The 22,610-nt window shown below is 38.4% G+C and overlaps 1 protein-coding gene across 1 annotated transcript; it reads right to left on the reverse strand.

The window, feature by feature from the left end:
* Positions 1–2,877: 2,877 nt before the first annotated feature.
* Positions 2,878–20,965, reverse strand: ZNF438 (zinc finger protein 438; the record flags this gene model as incomplete). Its single annotated transcript, XM_084280326.1, has 4 exons — positions 2,878–3,490; positions 5,119–6,958; positions 11,199–11,303; positions 20,938–20,965. 4 exons carry the CDS (start codon positions 20,963–20,965, stop codon positions 2,878–2,880), a joined length of 2,586 nt encoding a protein of 861 aa, XP_084136452.1.
* Between the last annotated feature and the right edge of the window lie 1,645 nt (positions 20,966–22,610).

Consider the following 22,610-nt stretch of genomic DNA (forward strand, 5'->3'; position numbering starts at 1 on the left):
TCTAATTTTAAACATTTACGAGGACACTGAGAACTCGCTGAGAACCACGCTTTAAAAAGTGTTTTCGGGCTTTAAAATGCTGAAAGCTGAGACCCCTTTACCCATTTGGCCTGGACTAGGGAAAGAAGCACAAAAATGTGATGAAAAGACTGTACATGACAATTTCCATTTGAAAAGAAATGCAACCCACTCTGGTGTCCCAAACCTCCTCCCTCCCATGGTCATTACAACTCCCCCCCACCCTGCCAGTGTTACACGAATGAAAGGGAGTGACTCTTCTTGCCTGATGGCCACTACCAAGCAACTCACCTGTATCACTGATGCACCATCATTCTCAACAAATAGTTTCTCAAAATATTTCTGCAGGACAACACTGCCAGCATTGGGGCTGTTCCTGAAGAGGAGGGACTCTGGGTCAGAGCCACAGCCGTTTCAGTTCATTTTAAACGCTACCAAGGAATGGGTGATACGGCAGCAAAGGTGATTTAATGTCCATTCTAAGTTATGAACATGATCAAACATTTTTAATGTGGTTTTGGTTTTTTTTTTCTTTTCTTCCTAAATCCTGCCACCCCCCAACTTTTAAAATGCTTGCTTTATGGTGCCCTTTGATATATTATAACCATGTGAAGGAGGGATTGTTCTCACATTTCTTTTTCAGAGAAAACACCGAGGTATTTGATTTTGAAAGTTAAAGGATTAAGATTGGGGCGGGGGGACACACACACACTTCTAAACGCAAACACACCCAACTAAGCTAAATATAGTCTTAGTTTGATATGAAACACTGACTTTAAAATCAGCTATTCCTTTCCAAATGTGCCATACATTCCCCTCCACCTACCCAGTGAAAATAAATATGAAGATATTGTAGGCATGAAAAGATGGGTGTGCCATACCCAAGAGTAAGACCAAGTAGTATTTTTATAGTAGTTCAGCACAAAAATAATATATGAAAGCAGAGCAGCAACCACAAATATGTATTTATACCAACAGATAGTGGGAAGTTAGTTTTGAAAATCCACAGGGATTCTTCTGCCTTACAAGGCACCTGTACAGTTCTGTGAGCATTTTCCTTTTGTCCTTTGATTTTTCTTGGCTCCAGTCTTACAGTTCAACTGCAGGGCAAAGCATCATACAACAAGAAATTACGTTCAAAACTATTAGCTCATCAAAACTGCCTTTACTGTTTTAAAACAGAACAAATACATAAGATATTGCAGCATCTTCTGGAATCCCACTCAGAAAACACAACATTTTTAGATCTCTTCCCATGTTATTATCACCACAATTTTTGTAAAGCAGTGAGAAGTCACCCAGGACATTTTAGGAATGACTCCTTCATCACTGCAATCCCTCGATTACCGTTTGACCACAGGAGAGATGGATACAGTAGTACTGTAGAGGCAGCATTGGTGCACTTTTCATTTTGCTCTCTGACGTGCTCTGACTTCTGTTGAACAGTGATATAGTGACTTCTTACATTGTGTCCATTATTGCTCCCAAAATAATTCAGAGGTACATAAGGCTTTAAGTAACAGCAGCTTAAACATCAATTTCAAACTAGATTAAATGGTTCAATGACCTTTTCATCAAAACTGAGCTCCAGAACTCCCATCTCCTTACAGCCTGAACTGACCTGCAGCTTTGGAGATGTGCTGAAATGGCCACTTAGTGTGCAGGCTCTGTGGCAGGGGCACAGCACCCACTATTCCTGCACTGCAGGCTGCTACAGCTTTGCATCCTGGCAAGGCAACTATTGCTGGCTTCTGGCACTGGCAGGTTATGGTGTTGCATGCAATTTCTCTAATACAGTAAATCTGGCAGCATGAGTGAAAAAACCTCATTACTTGTACTATAGACTTAGGAGTGAAGGAACAATTTCCCTTTAAAGCCACAGAATGGGTCAACTGCAGAGGTACAAAAGCTATATACCAAGAGTGTTAAAGGCAGAGTGCTAATGGTGTTGTCAGCAGTAGTGCTGCTGTCACAGGAGGTACAAGGAATACGTTAAAAGTTCACTGTGAATCATGCAGTTGATTGCAGAATGTCAAACTTCCCAGGAGTAACCATCTCAGATTACTATTTATAAAACAAACTTGGGTTTGTTTGGGGTTTTTGTCATAAAGCAATCAAGCTTGGAGGGTTCCATCTTGAGGGTGGCAACTAACTCATCTTCACCCAAAGAACTACAGCCCCCAAAAAACCATGTTGGTTTTTTTGCTTTTAAAAAATACAAAGAACCTTGCTGTTACCAGGGCAGAATACAACACCTAAAAGACCCGTCAATAACAAACCTGCAAGCAATGAACAAGGTCGAAGACAATGAAATCAAGAAAACAAGAATTAAAACCTTTTAAATTATAGATTATAAAGCTCATGAATGCTGGCTGCATGGATGCATGTTCCAATCATCCAGAGAACTGCAAGGTATTATATATATGTATTTATTTACCATAAAATCTGGAATCACAGTTGAGATTAAAATTAGACTCGGTCTCATTTATCATTTAATTCAGGATTGAGATTACTGCATATAAACTGATTTATTTTTGTGTGTATAGTATAATTTGAGAATCTTTTTCCTTGACATTAACCATTAGTACTGAGTTTTAGTTCCTGCTAAGTTCCTTATATATGAATTTTAAATACAGTGCTTCTAAATCAGCTTGCATGTACCCATCTGGACAGGTACTGGATGAATACATATTCTATTTAACAAAATAAAGATTAGCATAGCTTAAAAACTCCCAAACCAACAAATGCAGCAAACCTCTGAAGTGATACATCTCTTGAGTCAGTTTAGCAACATAGCAAAGATCCACAAACAATTTGGTAATGTAGTTGATGATTTTCATAGCAGTGTAAGATTGAGTTTCAACATTCAACATTGTTAGAAAGTTCAATAATTCCTTGGGTGGACAACAAACTGAAAATTGTCAATAAAGTGGAAGGGTCTTCGCAGTTGTGATGACTCTGCCAATGACTACAAAGATCCTCCTTTCTTCCAAACACCTGTTTGCATAAAATGCAGTTATAGCCTGCTTTAGACCAAACTTCAGCTTTTTTGCTTGGTGTACCAAAACCTACGTTTTGCATCTCCTTGGCTGCTTCACCACTTCCTGATTGAGTCAGTTCACTTTTAGGCAACAGGTCAACATTACTTTGATGGTGAAAGTGGACTTGTCTCTTCAGTTTTGGAAAAGTACAAAACTCCTCCTCAAGGGCACTGCATCTCGCTAAATGTCTTCTCTCACTGCGCTGCTTCCACAGGTAGGTCGCGTGCTTGATCAGTTCCCCCTTGGCTCCTCTATTTCCTTGCAGAACTCCTTCCTTTACTCTTCCCTGGATCTCTTCTCCATGGGAGTATAATAAATGAAACTTCATTTCACCAAAAGACTGTGCAATAAACTGGCATCGACCACATTTGATCTGTAATTTCACTTCTCCTGGGTTATGGAATAGGTCCTCAAAATTGCACTTATTTCCCCTGTTAAAAAAAAGGAAACACAAAATATTTCAGTATTAGCCATGCACAGAACAGAGATGGCAGTTTCTGTCTTTATAAGTTCCAAGAAGAGATGACATTCATGAAACATTCTTTTAATTAAAAACAGGGACTGTTGCTACACTATCTAATTTATTTGGAACAGGAACAAAAAAAGAGAAATAAAATAATAGTAAGGCTGATTAAGAAACAACTCAAACCAAATGTTATTCACCACTGCTGAGTTTAAGAATTGCTTCCAAAATTAGCCTTGGTAGAAATAATCATTTAACAACACTAATCTTTTAATAAAAGGTTAATAATGGTTCTTTAAGTTCCAGATTTAGTGATGTCAATCCAAACACTTCTAGCTCTGTGCTAGAATAGTGGAAATGAGTACTAGGTGCAGCATGCTACTAGGAGAAACTAACTTGTTTACACTGAGTAATCTAAGATCAATTTAAGGGAAAGCCACACATCCCACCTCCCAGTCCAATGTGGAAACTATGAAACTATGAAACTTCAAAGTTTGTAACATAGTTTTAAAAAGTTTTAAATACCTAATTTACAATTGGACAGCCCCTCTCAGTGATTTAGGACAGCTCTGAAGTGTAAAGGAAACATACACACAGAGCTAACAAGTCCCTGGTTTAAGTTAAACCAATCAAAAGAAGACCTCCACAGAAACCTTCTCATTATGTCTATGAAAAGGATCATGTATTACTGTGCAGTTATACATATAAGACATATCACCCAATAAAACAGAGAAATTGAGATTCATTGTACAAAGGCTTGTAAAAGAAAAGCTCCAGTGTTTCTTGGGTTCAATCATTATCTTCAAACTTTTGAACTGATGCCCCAGAGAATGGAGCTATGCAAAGTAACATGGGCAAAACTGAACTGTCATGTCATAGTGAGGTGTTAGGCTAAAGCCTTCAGCTTATTAAGGCATATTTTAGTGAAAGTAAATGCACAGTGGAAGAAACAAAAAAGCCAACATTGTATAACTGTGTCAGGAAATTTATTTCACCTCAGAATCCTAGTGCAGAGATAAAGGAATGTTCTATCCATCTTAATCTGGGAAACACTTAACTTTCCTACTTGTGTAAGTGATCGCATGAGCAGAAGTAACCAACACACACGATGGATTAGCTCACAGGACTCCAGAGAAGGAAACAGGATAATGATATTTAATAGGGTAAACAAACTACAAGCTAATACTGAAATGCAAATTGCTTTGCACTTTAATTAAAGTTAGTCCACTTATGTTCTGGGGAAAACCCCAAATGGGTAGAAAAGAGACGACAGTGCAGATTAACAGAAAATGCATTAGCCATGAGAAATCAACTGATCAAAACATCTCTGCTGGCAGTATATTGGGTGTTAGCAGAATATATGCAAAATTACTTTGGATATTCAAGTGTCAGTAATAATTTATATTTAATAAATCAGCTAAAATATAACAGATAGTCTAGTAGACTGACTAGATTCCGGAATAAAATATTTAAATCTCACTTCGGGAGAAAAAATGAGGAAAAAGCAGCAATTTTTCACAATAGTGATGCTTATGAACTTCCACTGACAACCTGAAATCCCATTTTCATTAGCATCCAATTAGTGAAAACACTCACCTCTCCGTTGCTTCTTCCGCTTCTTTTATATTCGTGTCTCTCTTCTTTAAAGCATCCTGCAGCTGTTGCTCACTAGTCGAGGGCTCTGTGCTGATAACAACCCTGTGCACCTCTCTTAGGTGACCAAAATACACTTTTGCATGGCCAAAAACTTTAGCACAGAATTCACAGCACACAAGCTTTTTGGGTTTGCCTTCGTTGTGATGAAGTTTCATATGCGTGCTCAGGCTGCCAGAGTGAATATAGGCCTTCCGGCAAACTCGACAGCTGTAAGGTCGTCTGTTTGTATGTGTGTTCATATGGTCCTGGAGATGGTGTTTGAACTGGAAGATATGGTTACAAACGTGACATTTATGCAACGGCTTAGGTACAGCTGAACACGCATTTCTACTTGAATCGCTCGATTTAGCTGATGCAGCATCACTGTGCTTGTAACTTAGATATTTATTGGTAAGTGAGCTATTTACAAAAATACCTTGGTCTAAATGGTCAGGAGATGGTGTGTCTATGACTGCTGCAGAGGTCAGTGGTGCAAAAGCCTGCACAACTACCACTGGCTTGGGTCTAATACTACGGTATTTTTTCACTGTCTCTGCTTTTTTGTTTTCAGGTGGCTGAAGATCAGCTTTCACCCTCTCTCTTCCTTCTCTAAACTTATTAATGATGCATTTCCTTCGCTTGGTCTGAAAAGCCAATAAATCATCTGAGGCTCTTCTTTTCCTGCCTCTTCTTTTAGAGGCTGCACTGTTCAATTTTTTAAGGCTCTCAACATCCACTTTTTCCCGAATGGTTTGTTTGGGAACTTGTGTGAACGATACAGCTGATCGCTTGTCAGATGCTTTAGTAGGAACATGGAAAGTTTTCACCAGAGCTGGTATCTTTTCACATTCAGATCTTAGTGAAGGACCAGATACATCCATAACGTTAGTATCCTCATTAGATCTACAGAGCATTGAATTTTTCATCCTCGAGTAAGGCAAAATAGGAAGTTTCCCTTTTGGCACTGGTGTCATCTGTATTGTACTGCCAAAAACTGCTGGTGACAGGACAGCAACAGAATTTGCAGTATTTGTGGATTTTTCCTTTAGTTTCTCAGAAATTATGAATGACTCTTTTACGGTTTCAGATGCTGTCTTCACAGAGCATAGACTTGGTTTCATGGGATTAATTGTACTTTCCGGCTTAGATGAAGAGTCTTTAACTACAGATGGTCCAGAAACATTACTGCTAGCCATTTCACTTTTGCTCACTACAGGAGATCCAGATTTCACACAACTGCCTTTATTTACTAATGTGGCAACTTTAATTTCAGCTGAGTCACGGTCTGTTAGCATCACTTGCTCAGTTGAATCAGAACTAGAATGAGTTTCAGGACAGTCTTCAGTGAAAGCAGTCATGGGGGAAGTCTTTGATGAGATTGATGCTTTGGTAGGAATCTTGCCATGTGAACCCAAACCAGAGATTTGTGCCATTTTTTTGTCACTCCAAAATTTATTTCTTACAGATTGGTACCTAGGAATAGGCAGCTTTAGGTTTTCAGAAGGGGCCACGTTCGACTGCTGGACTTGCTGTGTTAGGGCAGGGGCAACATACGGCAAGGCCAATAGAGAAAAAGTCCCCTCGTGACCAGCTACCTGCATGACAGCATAGTTCTGAGTTGGTACCACCAGTGGTTTAGAACCTGCAGCTGCCATTGGTGTATTTTGCTCAGGCAAAGATGACTGAAGACAAGAAACCACTCCAGATGTTAAAATTTTTGGTACCATTTTTGGAGCGATGGTCCTGAACTGACTTTTCTTCTGAAAACTCCGTATGATATCCGAAGGGGATTTGTGTTTGTCTGTAATAATAACATAGCAAAGTTGTAATATAACATATAGTATTTCTGTATATACATATATATATACATATATGTATATACATATATATATAGTATTACTGCATCAAAAATAAAACTGCTTACAAAAGACTCTATTACACACAAACTTATTAAAAATATTCAGGCATTCCAATGTTCTAGAATAAGTTTAGAATTGCAAAAGTTTCATGTACAAAAATATCCTCTGAAGCAATGTGCTTGAATACAGATATGCAAAACTCCCCTCCTAATCTAATCTTAAATGGATGTTTTACTCTAGGTTAGAAACTACATTTCAGAACAAATACTCATAAGCCTCCTCTGCCCTGGAAAAGCTGTGCTAGCATGCTGGCAATATTCAGCTGGAAGAACTAACAGGGACAGGATTTAAACTCCATGATGCAGAAATTTTTGAGCACCTGCTCGAATCATCTCTCTCAAGCAGAGATATGCTTTCTTTCAGAGTTTCTGTAACATTTAAAATTTGTGGGTTTTAGCAGATGCAGACCAAAGCTTACTTGATAAAGCCTTAAAAAAATACTGCTATAGACTATGCAAATTATGTGTAATAAAATCAAAGAGGACTTGAGAGAGTATACACCGTTGTTAAATACCCAATCACACACATTGCTTATGTGCTTTTAACGCACAACAGAACTACTGTAGTAATTCAAACGGTCTCTTGAAAGATGCAATTTATCAAGGTTATATAACAGTTCCTTCCTGTTTCTACCTGTGTTAGTAAATGTCACAAACATTTTCAGTACAGAAGAATGTGAAGATAATTAAGTAAAACAAATAAAAGGAAGAAGGGAAAATGTGTGAGAGAGAATCTGCATTGAGCAGCAGAGACATACGCTGACCTTTCAGACATTTATGTAAATAAAAATCTGCTATATAGTTAATTGAAATGCTACCATTTTGTATCACAGCTGTATTAGCCACTCTCCAATTCAACTACTGATGATTCCAGTGCTCAAAGACTGGGGTAAATAGAAAAAAAAAGTTTTTGTAAGTTACACAGGTACCACATTTCATGATCAGAATGCCTGGACAGATACATATGCGTACTCATGGCATGCACGTGTGCCGTAACTGTACTGCCTTCGGGACATGCTAGATTCACTCAGAAATCCCATACTGACTGAACAGTTCAGAGACAGTAGGTCTGACGCTTCTGAAAACTCTCTGACCTACAGCAGGTTCACAGAGTATCTAAGCAATAAAAAGATCAAAGTTTTATGTCCTGCAATCTACAGCATCAAAACCCAAGTCTGTTATGCACCTTCTTGATCCCCTAGTTAAGTGAAACAACTGGGCATCACTGTAATTTTTGTTCTGCTCAATATATGTACAGATGTCCAGAATTCCTACATGTTCTGTGCAGAGTGAACTACCATACATATGGAAATCATGTCTGAAAACAAGAGATCCCTATACGTAGGGATAAATGAGGCCCACAAAGTTTATGCAATCTGGAAAAAGCAGAAACATGTTAACTTTAAACTTCAGTTGCCCTACAGTCCTTTTTATTCTACAAAAGCTAGGAACATGTACTATTTCTCACTAAGAACTTCTATTTTTGCCAATCTAAACTAGTAAAGATATAGAACCATTTAACTTTTCAACTGCTAATATTGCTAATGATAGTCAGGTTATTTTTTGTTTCCTGTTGCTAGTTTTGAAGAAACACTTCTGAAAGTACAATAAAGTGATGTAAAATACTGTAATCATTAACCAAACTAGCCCTGAACTTCAATGCTAGTGACAGGTCAAACTGTACTGCTTAAACATGAGATGACAGAGCAAGTCTATTTTTCTTATAGAGGTCAGAATCTGCTCTTACTCTGCAGATTATGCTTGCCATAAGCTGATATTCCAAATCAGCAGTTACTCAGTTTGAATATTGTGTCAACATGAAGCAGTTTCCATCCCCTCTTTGCATTTGGCTTGCACCTCTCCCTTTTTATTTCAAAGTTGCACTCAGTTTGCATAAACTCTTTAGAAAAGCCAGCACTTCAGCAGACTGCTACTTGTGCTACTTTACACTCCAAGTTATAAGGCACCCACCTCCAAGCAATGGTAAAAATTATGTGAGTTCAGGAAAAGATGGCAGCTTTGCTGTCAACATGCCACCTCTAAAAGAGTGCAGAAATGGCAGCCAAAGCATCACATACTTAGGAAGAAGTATTTGTAGAAATAGTGCATTACACTAGCTTTAAAAATAAGCACATACTTCTCAAATACGTTGACTTGCCTACTGCAAGTTTAGGCAGTAAAATCACTTTTATTTAAATAAAGTCTCTCTCTATATTTCCTCAGTACAAAATGCTGTTTGAAACAACGTCCACTCGGATCAACGTTCTTCTTACGTACTTAATACAACCCTAAGCATTGGTATAACTGAGAAATGATTTTTTATACAAACGCTCTTTTTCCAACTAGTGTAATTTTATCATCAAAACATCTTCTGAGTGCCCCATGTTTGGTATCAGCCTTCAGTACTTTTTTTTGGTCAAGTTTACATTAGACAGTTTAGTGCAGAAATATTCACTGCAGTGCCTCTGGTATGCAAAAGATACTCCACTCCGTAGCTCCCTCTCGTCCAACACAGCTGCTGCAGTTAAGCAGCTTAGCTGGTGTCTAAATATAGAGATGGGCTAGATGCAGACAAGCTGCCTGATGATCTTTCAGACTCAGTTAAGGTTTTGCTTGTGCACTGGAAAGATTATTTAGCATCTAGGATGAGGAAAAAGCAGCAACCAGTTGATTCACAGACAGGAGGTGCTACTGACCCCACCCACAGTGTCCAGTATCGTCAGTGACCAAAACTGTTTTTTCTATTTATACTTGGTGACATTTTCAACCATTTCCTCCTCACACAATGACCACTACAGTAATTCATGTCTTTGCCGCCCTGCCATGGAAGGACTTGAGTATCAGGCTGCCACTGTGCCAATTTGAAACTTAATACACATCTTTCAGGGACATTCCACTTCTATTCCACACCACCTTCCAAATTATTTCTGTCTGTGATTCAGAAGAGTCATTTTGACTTGTCAGTTGTGACTTGAGGAAAAGCCTTTCCCATGCAAACCCATGAAGTCTTGCATATAGAAGGACTTTTCACTTAAGGAAGGCTCTGCAATGGCACTTTTGAGGATGGCCCTTGGTTTTACACAGTATCTTTCTACAAGCCAGTCTACAAGCTCTTCATTGGAAGGCAATGATTATTATACTTCCTCCAAAATTTTAATTACAAATAAAGGAAATTAATAAAACAGTAGATTTAATATCTGAAGTTCAATTTTGACTGCTGTGTTTTCTACCTTTCAAATAAGGATGGAGCTGTGACAACAGGTAGACACTTTTAAGTAATAAAACACAATGGTAAATCAAATGTAATTCAATCCATTTACTTTAAAAGTCTCTGCTAAAAGATTAATGGTTATCATGCTAGTACCTGCAAGTATCAAATCACTCAGAAACTTGCAGGATGCCATACGCTCTTATCCTTTCTAAATAATCTTAAAATTCTATACGACTGGACAGCAATAGACCAATAAAAATAATTTAAAAAATCAACCCTCCCCCCAAAGCAAAGAAAAATGCATCAAATTCTCTGATACATCCATACTGAGAAGAGTCCTCTGGAAGAATGAGTCATCTGCTGTTCATTCATGGTTCCCTTTCCTTCCTAAGTCCCCCAAGTCTGGTCAACTCCATTCTGCTCTGCCTTCTTTTTGTACCTCTTTCAGTTTGTTCTCTATGCAAAGTATGTAACATTGGTAAACACAGACATTGCAGGAAGCATCAGAAGAATTTCATTTTCCCAACTAATCTGGTCTAATCTGACCATTAAAATAAACCATCAAAATGCTAGAAACCACTGTGTGCTAGTGTTATTTTTTTTAAATAATTATTGTAAGGCCACCTCAATTGTATAAGTATGTATTTAATTTCTGTATGACTGGAAAAGTGACAGAAAATAACACAAAAAAGGATCATTTTTGAAGGGAAAGGCAGAATACAGATTAAAAAGATTAATGAAGTATTTTATTAAATGCATGTTTATGTTGCTGAGTCTTTTCCTGCATTTGAAAAGAAAAATACCTATTCTATGGGAAAGAAATGCACAACTTTCTAAAAGACAATACTAGATTTTCTTCTGTCAATGACAGTTAACCATTCATTTTGCCAAATCTCTATATACACTAAATACCTGTGGATATTTTCTTTCCAGCACAAGTTTCTTGTTTTTGCTGACCCAGCATACTTTGTTGGACACAATGTTTCTCTGCAGGATTAGCATGCAAAAAAACACCACCTGCAAAAGTGCTTCAGTCAGTTATAAATAGATCCTAGGACAGAAAAAAAAAAAAAAACAAAACAACAAAAAACCCCACCCCAAACCAAACAACAAAAAACGATCAGCCCCCAAACCAACAAAACCCAGAAAAAGACAATATAAAACAATAACTTCCATTTAATGCATTAAGAAAGCTACTGCTTCTTGCCCTTTGCCATTTTTCTCTCCTCAAAAGATGTTTTAAAATCTAATACATTACAAGCCAAATGCAAGGTGATAGCTAAATAATTGAATAAAGCTGGTTAATGTGGTAAACAGACGGGATGCTTTAGCTTCAGTGTCATGCAAGACAGTCAACACCACCAAAATGAAAAGCTCTGAAAAATGAAGGTTCAGTAGCTTTAGTCAGGCTTTTATATCCAGGGGCTAAATTCTGTGCTGGAGTAATCTTTCTGTAATCCCATGTAAATCAGTGGAACCTGCAGATATTTTAGAAAATAGAATTTGGCCACCTATGTTCAAAACACGTTTTGCCACACACCTTTATGAAGTAAGGTGGGTAATGGTGCCTAAAACCCGAAAAGCCCAACTCCACACATTGTAACAGTTACGCTGCAATTGTTCCTATCTTGCCTAATGACAACTATTTGGGCAGAATGTTCTGTTCTGGGTATTTGCCTCAGATAATTTTCTTCAATTAATTGCAACAGAAAATGCCAGCCACCCCCAGGGACACCTGCATTAAAAAAAAAAAAAAAAGAATAAAAGAATAATCTAGATACCCATCTGCATGTTAGACCAAGACCTTGCTGTCTGACACAGAAACATCTCCTTTGTCTGTGAAAAGCTGCCAAAATTTGGCAACTTGTAAGCTCTTGGCATGTGTTTAATAGATACTTCAGGGAGCTAATTTTCCCAATGATTACATTCCATTGAACTTGCTCCTGCTTCAGGTTGGGCTACATTTTCCCTAAAACTTTAGCTTTAGGTCCAAACACTTGAGTAGGAACAAGGGAATGGCCTCTTCTTATCTCTTAACAGCTGGGCTGAGTGTGGGAGAGAAACTAGAGTATGTATGGGGAAGGCAGGAAAAGGAGAGAAGAACTAAAAATGAGAGTTGGAAAGTGTCTAAGCCCAAGAGTCAGGGTGGGATATGGGAATTAAATGCAGAGTTAAGATGGGTAATGAGCCCATCACTAGTGCATGTGATTTGAAAGGAGAAGCATTTAAGACACAAGGATAACCTTGCATCTTGCATTTCTTACCTTATAAGTACTTGCTTTTTTTAAGAGCAATATAATTATGTCTACATAGGAGTCCTTATGTGCAATTTAAAAGAGATTAGAAAAATTAATTAAAAATATAACTAAGTGTTCTAATGTAAGATTGGAAAATCACAGTACAGCATCCACACTAATACACAGAATGTACAAACAGACTCAGAAAATGTATTCTGGTATACCATGGTGAGAAGAGGATCAAAATTGCTTGTTAAAATTCTAAAAGGGAAAAATTAGACCTCTTTAATGCTGTGTATAATTAATGCTGATTTGAGCATCAATGTGATTTGCTACTTGTACACAAAGCACTTCACCATTCAGAAAGGTCTTATTTGCTTTAAAATCTGTGCAAGTTTATTGTTTTACAGTATTAGGATGACAGTGTATTTCAAGAAATCCTGTGAGCAGTGGGATACTTCCTGGATTCCTTAAAGTCTCTAAAAGACTCTTCTTAACAGAGGAGAGCATTACAACAGCAAAACTACACAGCAAAGTTGGATTTTTTTATGTTAACTGGACTCATTAAAAGCAGAGGTTCCACATTAAAATGTCTATTGACATTTTTTCATTCTGGGAATAAGCTAAAACTATTTTTTGGCCTAAACAATAATTTCAGAGAGATAGTCATAAAGTAATCTGTGATTACATGCATACATACATAGGTCCTATTTAGGGAAGTTCTTCAGTTCAGTCTAGTTCAGTACTTGTTTTTCCCCCAAAAACATCCTTGTTGCACAATCAACCATATATTGATATATGCCAAAGCCTACACAGATCCTACTTCTCAAAAATTATCTAACATAATGTATCTAAAAATCCCACAGAAAGGATAGAGAAAAAACATTAATAATCTCTGTCCAGTAACTCCACTTTCTGTTTTCAAAATCACTTCCCTCTGTTGTTTGAAAGTAGACATTTGGTTTCTTATCATGCTGTCATCTATCTGACCTTTGACACAGTCCCCCACAACATCCTTCTCTCTAAACTGGAGAGTGAAAGATTTAATAGATGGACTATCTGGTGCATAAGGAATTGTCTGGATGGCAGTATCCAGAGAGTGGTGGTCAATGGCTCGATATCTGGATGAAGACTGAAGATGAGTGGTGTCTCTCAGGGGCCTGTACTGTGACCAGTACTGCTTAGTATCTTCATCAATGACACAGTGGGAGTGAGGGCACCCTCGGCAAATTTGCTGACCTCAAGCTGAGTAGTGCAGTTGACATGCCTGAGGGACAGTGTGCCATTCAGAGGGAACTGGACAAGCTCCAGAAGTGGGCCCATATGAACAGCATAAGGTTCAACAAGGCCAAGTACAAGATCCTACACATGGGTTGGGGCAACCCCTGGCATCAAAACAGGCTGGAGGATGAAAGGATTGAGAGCGGCCTTGAAGAAAAGGACTTGGGGGTAAGTGGTAGATGAAAAGCTGGAGATGACCCAGCAATATATGCCTGTGGCCCAGGAAGACAACCACATCCTGGGTGGCATCAAAAGGAGTGTAACCAGCAGGTCAAGGGGTGTGATTCTGCCCCTCTCCTCCACTCTGGTGGGACCCCACCTGGAGTACTGGGTCCAGCTCGGGTCCACAGTACAGGAAAGAGATGGAGCTGCTGGAGCAGGTCCACAAGAGGGCCACAAAACCACCACTCCTATGAGGAAATGCTGAGAGAGTTGGGGTTGTTCAGCCTGGAGAAGAGAAGGCTCTGAGGAAACTGTATTGCAGCCTTTCAATGCTTAAAAGGGGCTCATAAGAAAGATGGGGACAAATGTTTCAGCATGGCCTGTTGTGACAGTCAAAGGGCAATGATTTTCATCTAGAAGAGGGTAGAATCAAGCTAGACGTAAGGAAGAAAATTACGATGAGGATGGTGAAACACTGGAGCAGGTTGGCCAGAAAGCTGGTAGATGCTCCATACCCGGAAACATTTACGGTCAGGTCAGAACGGGCCCTGGGCAACCTGATCTAGTTGAAGATCTCCCTGTTCATTGCATGGGGGTTGGACTAGATGACCTTTAAAGGTCCACTGTAACCCAAACCATTCTATTTAAGGTTTATTTTTGTATTTTAGGCTTCTTCCTGCCAATACAATCTTGCCAGTATCTTTGATCCAGTATCTCAGTGCTCAAGAGAAGAGTATAACATAAAAATTAAATTACTCATACAAAGCCAGATCTGCTCATCAAAAGTTAACACATCAAGGAATCATTGCATCTAGATATATTATCAGCATTACAACAACAATAATATAAGACACTATTTTGGATTTCTCATAGATTTCTCATCATAGATTTCAAACTCTGCAGCAGTACTGAACATTTACCTCTTCATTTTGTATGAAATCCTATTTCTGTAAGGACTAACAAATGGCAACAGATTTGAGGTAACCTTTTTTGAGTTGTAATATCAAATGTATTAGCCACATGTAAATAAATCAATATTCAAAAGCAGCATCTAACATAATATGTGGGCAATGCAAGGCTTAACACAACCTCCTATAAAAAAAAAAGCTGTATCTCTGCTACTGTAGAAAGGAAGAAAGTCTTGGAAGCCTTTCCTAAAAGTCAGAACATATATACATAAAAGATTTTTAAACACTTTTGCAATGAATTTAAAATATACTTATTAGCAGATCCACATGTTCTCTTAACACCTCTCATGTAGTGTTTGTGAACTTGAAAAGCTTTCCACTTTTTTGAAGGCAGAGTCTTTCAAGTTATAAGCTACTCATTTCATATTAAGGTTAACGTAATTAATAGGTTTTAAGCAGATCAAAATATTTTCCTATCAAGAAATGGAAACTCACATAAAGAGAGCTAGACATAAAGCATCTGTAATTATTAATAACTTTTCCCACCTTTATAGCTGAAGAAATCACAGACATTTTTCTCATTATGGCAATAAGAGAACTTGGGAATAAGGTTTATGCAGATAAATCTATGGGCTCAAGATGGTGCCTAGCCTCTGCAACCACACAAATTGCTGTTAAAGATGAAAACACTGGATCTTTCATGTTTAAGCATGGGATTTCTGTCTGAGATACTGTTAGATACATCCTCAAAGACAGTGTGTTTCAGCTTCTACGTGCCTCCACTAGTTTCAGCAACCAACCATTTCCCTTCAAGTGGGCAATTATTTAAAAGCCCTGTTGCTCCAACAGTACTCAACTGCGTAGAAAGGAAATTTTGGTATCACTGCAAAGCCAGAGGTTTCTCTCGGCCTGTTTTGCTCAGTCATTCTATTCTGCAGAGGATGCCATGCCCAGGTATTTGCAAAGCAAGGCTTCAGTGACGCAGCCACTTGGGGGAACTAATTGTTCAGAAAATAGCTGAAGAGAGGTGATGTAAACACTGGTCATAAACTCCTATTCATAATCCTTCACATTGGGAATTAGGTACTTGAGAAGGTGGGGACAATCAGAAGATTCAAAAGACTGTAATTGGATTTAGAAAAATTATTTTCTGGGAGAACTGCCAGTTGAAATTTCTTTTAGTGAGCTTCAAGAAAGATATGGACCTAAACAGTAATTCAATCACTGTAAAGTCAATGTCAGTGAAAAGTCCTTCTTAAAAGGTCTATCAAGACCACATCAACCTAGACAAAATCTCGATACGCCTAACATAACTGGTAATTAATAGACTTACTTTTTCCTTAAGTGTGGGAAACAATAATGACCAGGTGTGCTACAGAAATGAAGGCAGAATTCTTCAGGAACTATGCAGCACAAAAAGGTCAAGTGGAACCATTTTATGAATAAATCATGAAACACTTTCTGAGCAGAATTTTGCTCCCCCTTCAAATAAGCTGAGAATCAAATCTACCTCCATCTTACTGGTAGTTCAACTTTCCTGCCTTCTCTCCATGGGACAGAAAACACAAATGTCTGATTGTAGTATGGGAATTATGTCTCTTACTCCCCAAACTTATTTTTTGCAAATACCAATCTGCCAAAAGAGAGCACAACAGAAGAGCAATATTGTTTTGCATATTATAGAGTATCGCTATTTTCATGAAGACCAGAGCACCTCTTTCTGAATAGATCCTGCATGCAAGAGAAAGCAATTAATTAATTCACCAGTTTGGGTCAGAGAAAATACTGTTTACTTGAGGCACTAAAATCATCTTTATGGTTACTTCTGAGCTACAAACCTCAGTAAATGCTCCTTCATTAAAGATGAACAGAGGATCAGAAGACTGTCAGACCTGACCTAGTCTATTTTGTGTCTTCCAGCATGAACTATAGGATTTATCATTCCCCAAAGAAAGGGCCAGAACACAGAACACACTGTTAAACAGAGATGGTTGTTGAAGCTTTTTTTTTTGTGGGATTTTGTAAATAGCTTGTTTCTTCTGAAAATTACCAAAGTAATCTAACTTTTGAGTGGGGAATCTCTATCCAGGGTTTTTGTTCGATCTAGACAGCCCCCCCTTTCTTTCTTCATGACCCAAATTTCTTCAGAAAAAGCCTACACAGCTCTGAGATTTATGCAAAACATTGGCAGCTGTCGTCAACTCCACTAAGGAGTGAGGCAAAGATTTGAGGATCTCCACAGTACTTCAAATAGACACGTATATTTTTTTTCAAAGACAGACACAGCACTGTGAAGTACAGGGGGCAACTAAAACATTTTGGAAAGACTATGGCCCTGGGCAGGAAGACATCAGTTTTCAGAACACACAAAATTATCCCTTGCTGCTGAACCTGAACACAGCTAGGCCTTTCTGGCAGTAGGATGTAGCAGAAAATAATTTAAATTACAGTATCTGAATGCTTTTACCCGCCCTGTGCGTAATTACAATTATTGGCAATGCTCGCTGCCATTGCTAAGCTTGCCCATGCTAGCCACGGTGGTGTTTAAAGGCAGGAAGGGTTCTCAAAAGCAGGTACTGGATGTTCTGTGAGGGAGCTGACAGCACACACAGCTGGTGAGTGATAACGTATCAGCTAAGACTTGCGATGGGGGCCCGCGTACCAGGGGATTAAACCAGGAATGCGGCCGACAGGAACGCCGGCCGAAGATGCGGTTGCACTTGCCGCGTGCAGCAGCATCACCAGGTCCCGCATTAAATTCACGCCGATCCGCGCGCTCCGGCAGACAAAGGAGCCCCGCGGCGCAGAGTCCAGCAGGGGGAGTCGGGCGCCCGTCACCGCCGCCTCCGGCCGCCCCCGGAGCGGGGCAAGCCTGGCTGCGGCGGGCAGGCCGCGCCGGGGCACTTGCTGTGCCTGCTCTGAAGCGCCAGCTCAGCTCAGCTCTGCGACTCGCCACCCCGCAGTCCTTTTCAAACAACAGAAAGGCAAACTACCTGCCCAGTGATTTCGCAACGCTAGACAGGACTTCTCCTGAAAATCCCCGCAGCCGTGAAATCCTGTGGCCCACACAACGTCTGACCAGCTTCATCAGTTATGTTATTATTTCAAAATATTCCACCTTTGTAAACTTTACTATCAGTTCAATGCTTTGTATAAACTTGAGAACATCTTGAGGCAAAGCGGCTGAGCCTTCCCGTTAAAATTGCTTGTATTAAGCTCTTTATTACCTTCCGTAACTGCAGTACACATTCTGTGCGAGAGATTTAAAAATAATAATTAAGAACCCATTACTGACTTTGTGTTAATCTAGTTAATGTCACAAATAACACATCCATGCCACTAAGAATATTAGTATTTACAACAGATGTCCTCCTTTTGGTAGGCGTCTGAAACCGAAGCGCTGTTCCACCAACATATTTTCCCGTCCCAAGCAATACCCTGAAATCTTCTGTCAAACTTCCTTGCTTTCATCATTGCTCAGCTCATCACACAAACCATCTGCATAAATAAAGATGTAAGCATCTGCTGTATGGCAAACGGTCTCAGGGGCAGATGTTTTTATCCTTGCATTCATGTCACTGGCTTGGATACATTATTTGAACAGATGTACACAATCTGAAAGTGTCGTGTCCCACAGTGAAATGTCTCCAACTGCTTTCTATCAAAGTACATAAATGCTATTTGCACCTGCATTTATGTTAATGATATAAAGGCAGCAGGGGTTCCAGCAAAGTGAGAGCTGATGCTAAGAAACACATTTACATGGCTAATTGAAGTTTGAGATCTCCCAGCACCAAATGACCATACTAACATGAGTACAAAATGTACTAAACTCTACACTGACTTTTTAAAAAGCTATGTTTTTTTAAAGAAAAGTAAAATAGAAACACCGAAGGAGCAAAAATATGATTTCAGCTTGTGATATACCTTTCCAATGTGTATTTTAAAAAAAGACAAAAAAGGCTTACATAAATCCCTAGGTGAACCAGGACAGCCTTAGAATTTGCACAATAATTGTATAAGATACCCTTTTTCCATGTTGAGACATTTAACAAAAATGTTTAATAAATCTGACAGTGCCACTCAACCAAAAGTATTTCAGTTTTCTAAGGCACACTTGTGGTTTATGTCATTATGGAGCACTACAGAAAAAGCACAGCACATGCTCAGCAGCAAATACTAACACGAGTGTGAATGAGAGAGCTTGATGATGATAATTTCAGAATTCCCAGGAAAAAAATAAAACCTTTGAAGTTAAATATTCATTATTATTATTATTTAGAAAAATGCATCTATTTCAACATGGAGTCGCAAAGCTCATTATATAAATGATAATCACCCTTCTTACAAAATATTTTAAATTGACAAAAATACAGATGCCCTGAAGGGGCACATATCAAATTACAGAACTTCTGCTGTTACATGACAAATGGTAGCAGTGAAGGTTTATGGTGTCACTCAAAGAACTTGCACTAACCATTACTTTATACTCAACTGAAAAATAACAAGCACTTTCAAAGTACAGAAAGACTGACAAGAATGCTACTCTGAATGTAGCTGATGGATAGGTTCTACTTCCAATACCATTTATTTTCAAACCTTTTATTATTAAGAAATGTACCAATGTTATAGTTGTACATAAATCATTATAAATTGCTAACAGCCTCAACATTTTCAAAGTGCCATAACAGATTTACGAAACAAGAGTGATCCTTTATACAAGGACAAAAAAGCATGACAGTGAAAGAATAAATACACACGCACACTGAGACTAGCATATTTGTTGAATATCATGGTTTCACACTGACAGTCAGGATCTGGTTATGATTTCTAACATGAGCCCTCACATTACAAAATGGTTCTTAACAATTCACTCAGGTACTAGCTTATAACAGGATACTGACTGGAGTGGATTTGTGTTTAGGAAATATAAAGTCTCAAAATAAATAATAATAAAGAAAATCTCCAGGCAAATGATTCATCAGTTTCAAGTTTGCAGACAACCTTAAAATCTGTATTCCCCTCCTGTTACTCAGAAATGGCTTTAACATACAGATAGCACATTAAATTTGACTACAACAGTGGTCAGATTTCTTTTATTTAAAAGAAAATTCTAATACTTAAAAGCCTTAATTCAGTTTAAGTATTTCAGTCATAAGCATGTAGACATAGAGCACACTGCAGGGCAGATAGCTTTACATAACAGTAAGTACTGTCTCCCTTGAACGAACAGTCCCATTAGACACAGAACTCATCAGCTAAGATCAATTTGTATGACATCCTCTTGGAATAGCTTCCTCAGAATTATTACAGTATCATAAAAATACTCAGTCTTGACAAAACAGGTAAAGCATAAACTTACATGACAGTAAAAGCTCAAGGCTTCAAGTTAAGTAATATATAGTGCTTTTCTTAATTAACATAAGTACTAACAATGGAAACGTAACTGACAACCTGCAATGGTTCTGAAAGGTCCATTAGAGCTTATGTCACATCCATCAAACACATTTAAGAAGTATCATTAAAAATTACATTCAAGTTAAAAATCATATTTAAACATCAGCATTGTGACACAGATCAAAAGGGAAAGGAAATTAAAGTTACGGCTGCACATTTAGAGGCTTGGGAATACACAGCTGCAGCACAAACACCAGGGAAAAATTCAATACACTAACACTACAGAAAACTACATCAGCAAAAGATGACTTCTGGAAAGATGAAACATAGAAGAAATACAGTTAACCACAAAAAATGTTAGTAAGGATAGGAATGCTGGAGAAAATGCACTTAAAATCTAAAAATCTAAGTTTGTATTTAGAAAATACTTTTTTGTTTGTTTTTTTGCTAGTCTTGTAGTGTAACTTGCAAACCCAATTTTATGGGGGTCAAATGTGACAATGAATTTCAGATATATGAGGATAAAAAAAGTAATAAACCCTGAACATTTAATTCTACTGAGTCAAACAAGAAAAGATTTATTAATGACGATACTTCTTCCTTATTCTAAATCACAAGCATCTAAATTCTAAAAAATGAAAAAAGAATATAGAAAGCATACTGTACCTGTAGAAAATGTTAAAGGATTCTGCATTATGCCCTTTGATAGTTCGGACAACGTTTCTGGAAAGAAAAAATACAATTACTTAGAAGTTCTGCTAATTTTTCATAAAGTAAAAAAAAAAAAAAAAAAGGATGCAGCAATAGTTTTCCAGAATTACATTTCAGAATGGGTCCTGATACATCCACACATCGTGCAAACCATCACCACAGTTTTAAGCTAAGTGTTTCTCTGGATCACACACACAACCCCATATGCACTCTCCATACTTTAATACTATGTACAACATAGACTCCTTGTAATTGAAAGCACTCATTAAAGCCAGAGAAGACAGTGTCATAATGCATTCTGAGGAATCACAGACAATGTAGCAACCATTTTCCTTCAAACATCTGACTGCATGGATCCCATATAACTGACTGACAAGTGGAATCTTCCCTGGGTGCTACAATGAAGACACCAGCTTGCATCTGTGGAGGAAACATTACCCTCCCGCCTTTCCCAAATTTTACATTGGTACTTACTGCAAACTTTGATGCATAATGTTTGACATAAAATAGCATTACATCAAGTAATGTTAAGAGTTGGCTATTTCTTTCCAGTGCAGTTAGTGCCTTCCTTAAGTTTTTGGTCAAGTGTAATTCAACAGTCAGGTAAGAAAGGCATAGTGTAATATAATGACAATATAAAACTTCCTTATTACCCATCTAGATTATCATCAAATGATCAAGCTTTTGGGATGGCTGCATAACAGTTAGGTGCAGATAAACATCGTTAATGTGCTAGAAATCACACAGGGTATAAAACTCTTGCTATCCTGGTTCAGTTGGAGGCTTTGGGAAGATAAGTTCATTGACTGACACAGATGGAACTCCAACAACTTGGGGGGTTTACTTGGATCTAGGCTTTCATACCAGTGCGTATCTAACATTTCCCATGAGCTGAGCCAGCTGTACAGATGTGGAGTTTCCTTATTTTCTTGGCCAACTTAACAGCTGGTAGAATCTTACATAAAGAACATTACAGAGGTGCGCTCAAGAGCCCCCTTCTGAGTACATGAAGTACCAAGACTGGTTTTGGATAAATACAAAAATAGTTAGGAAAAATTCTAACACAACAGCCAACCACAGTATGTCTTCACTATGTTTATTTACTATCTTTCCAATGACTCTCAAAAAGCAATGGAGGGGTTACAGGAAGAAGATGGTTCTGTGGGTAGGATTAAAGTATAAAAACCACAAAACTCATTCCAAAAAGTTCAATACAAAAGCATGAAAGAAAACAGAGTGTGGCTGCTGTGAGGAAATCTCTCACATTGCAAAGAGGTGAGGCTCTTTGGTACCTGTACCTCCTATGCTGAGCCATATATAATAACATATATGTCAACCAGCATCTCCTGACATGGCTTAGCCGATGCACACGGGCAGATCCCAGGCTGCCTCAAAGAGCCTCTGTCCGTGGTACTTAAGCAGTCAACCCCTGATCTGGCAGACCCAGCATATGAACGTATGTCAACTCATCTAAATGTAATTTTACATCATGGAAACACACAGACAACTCTCTCTCAACCTCCCAGAATGGAAGAGACCACAACAGCGTAATTTTGGAATGGCAAAACACCTCTAGGGACCAGCGTGGATTTTCATCCTGTCACCCACCGTGTAAGATACCCTTCCTT

This window comes from Gallinula chloropus, assembly GCF_964237585.1.
Source record: "Gallinula chloropus genome assembly, chromosome: 2".
NCBI lineage: Eukaryota > Metazoa > Chordata > Aves > Gruiformes > Rallidae > Gallinula > Gallinula chloropus.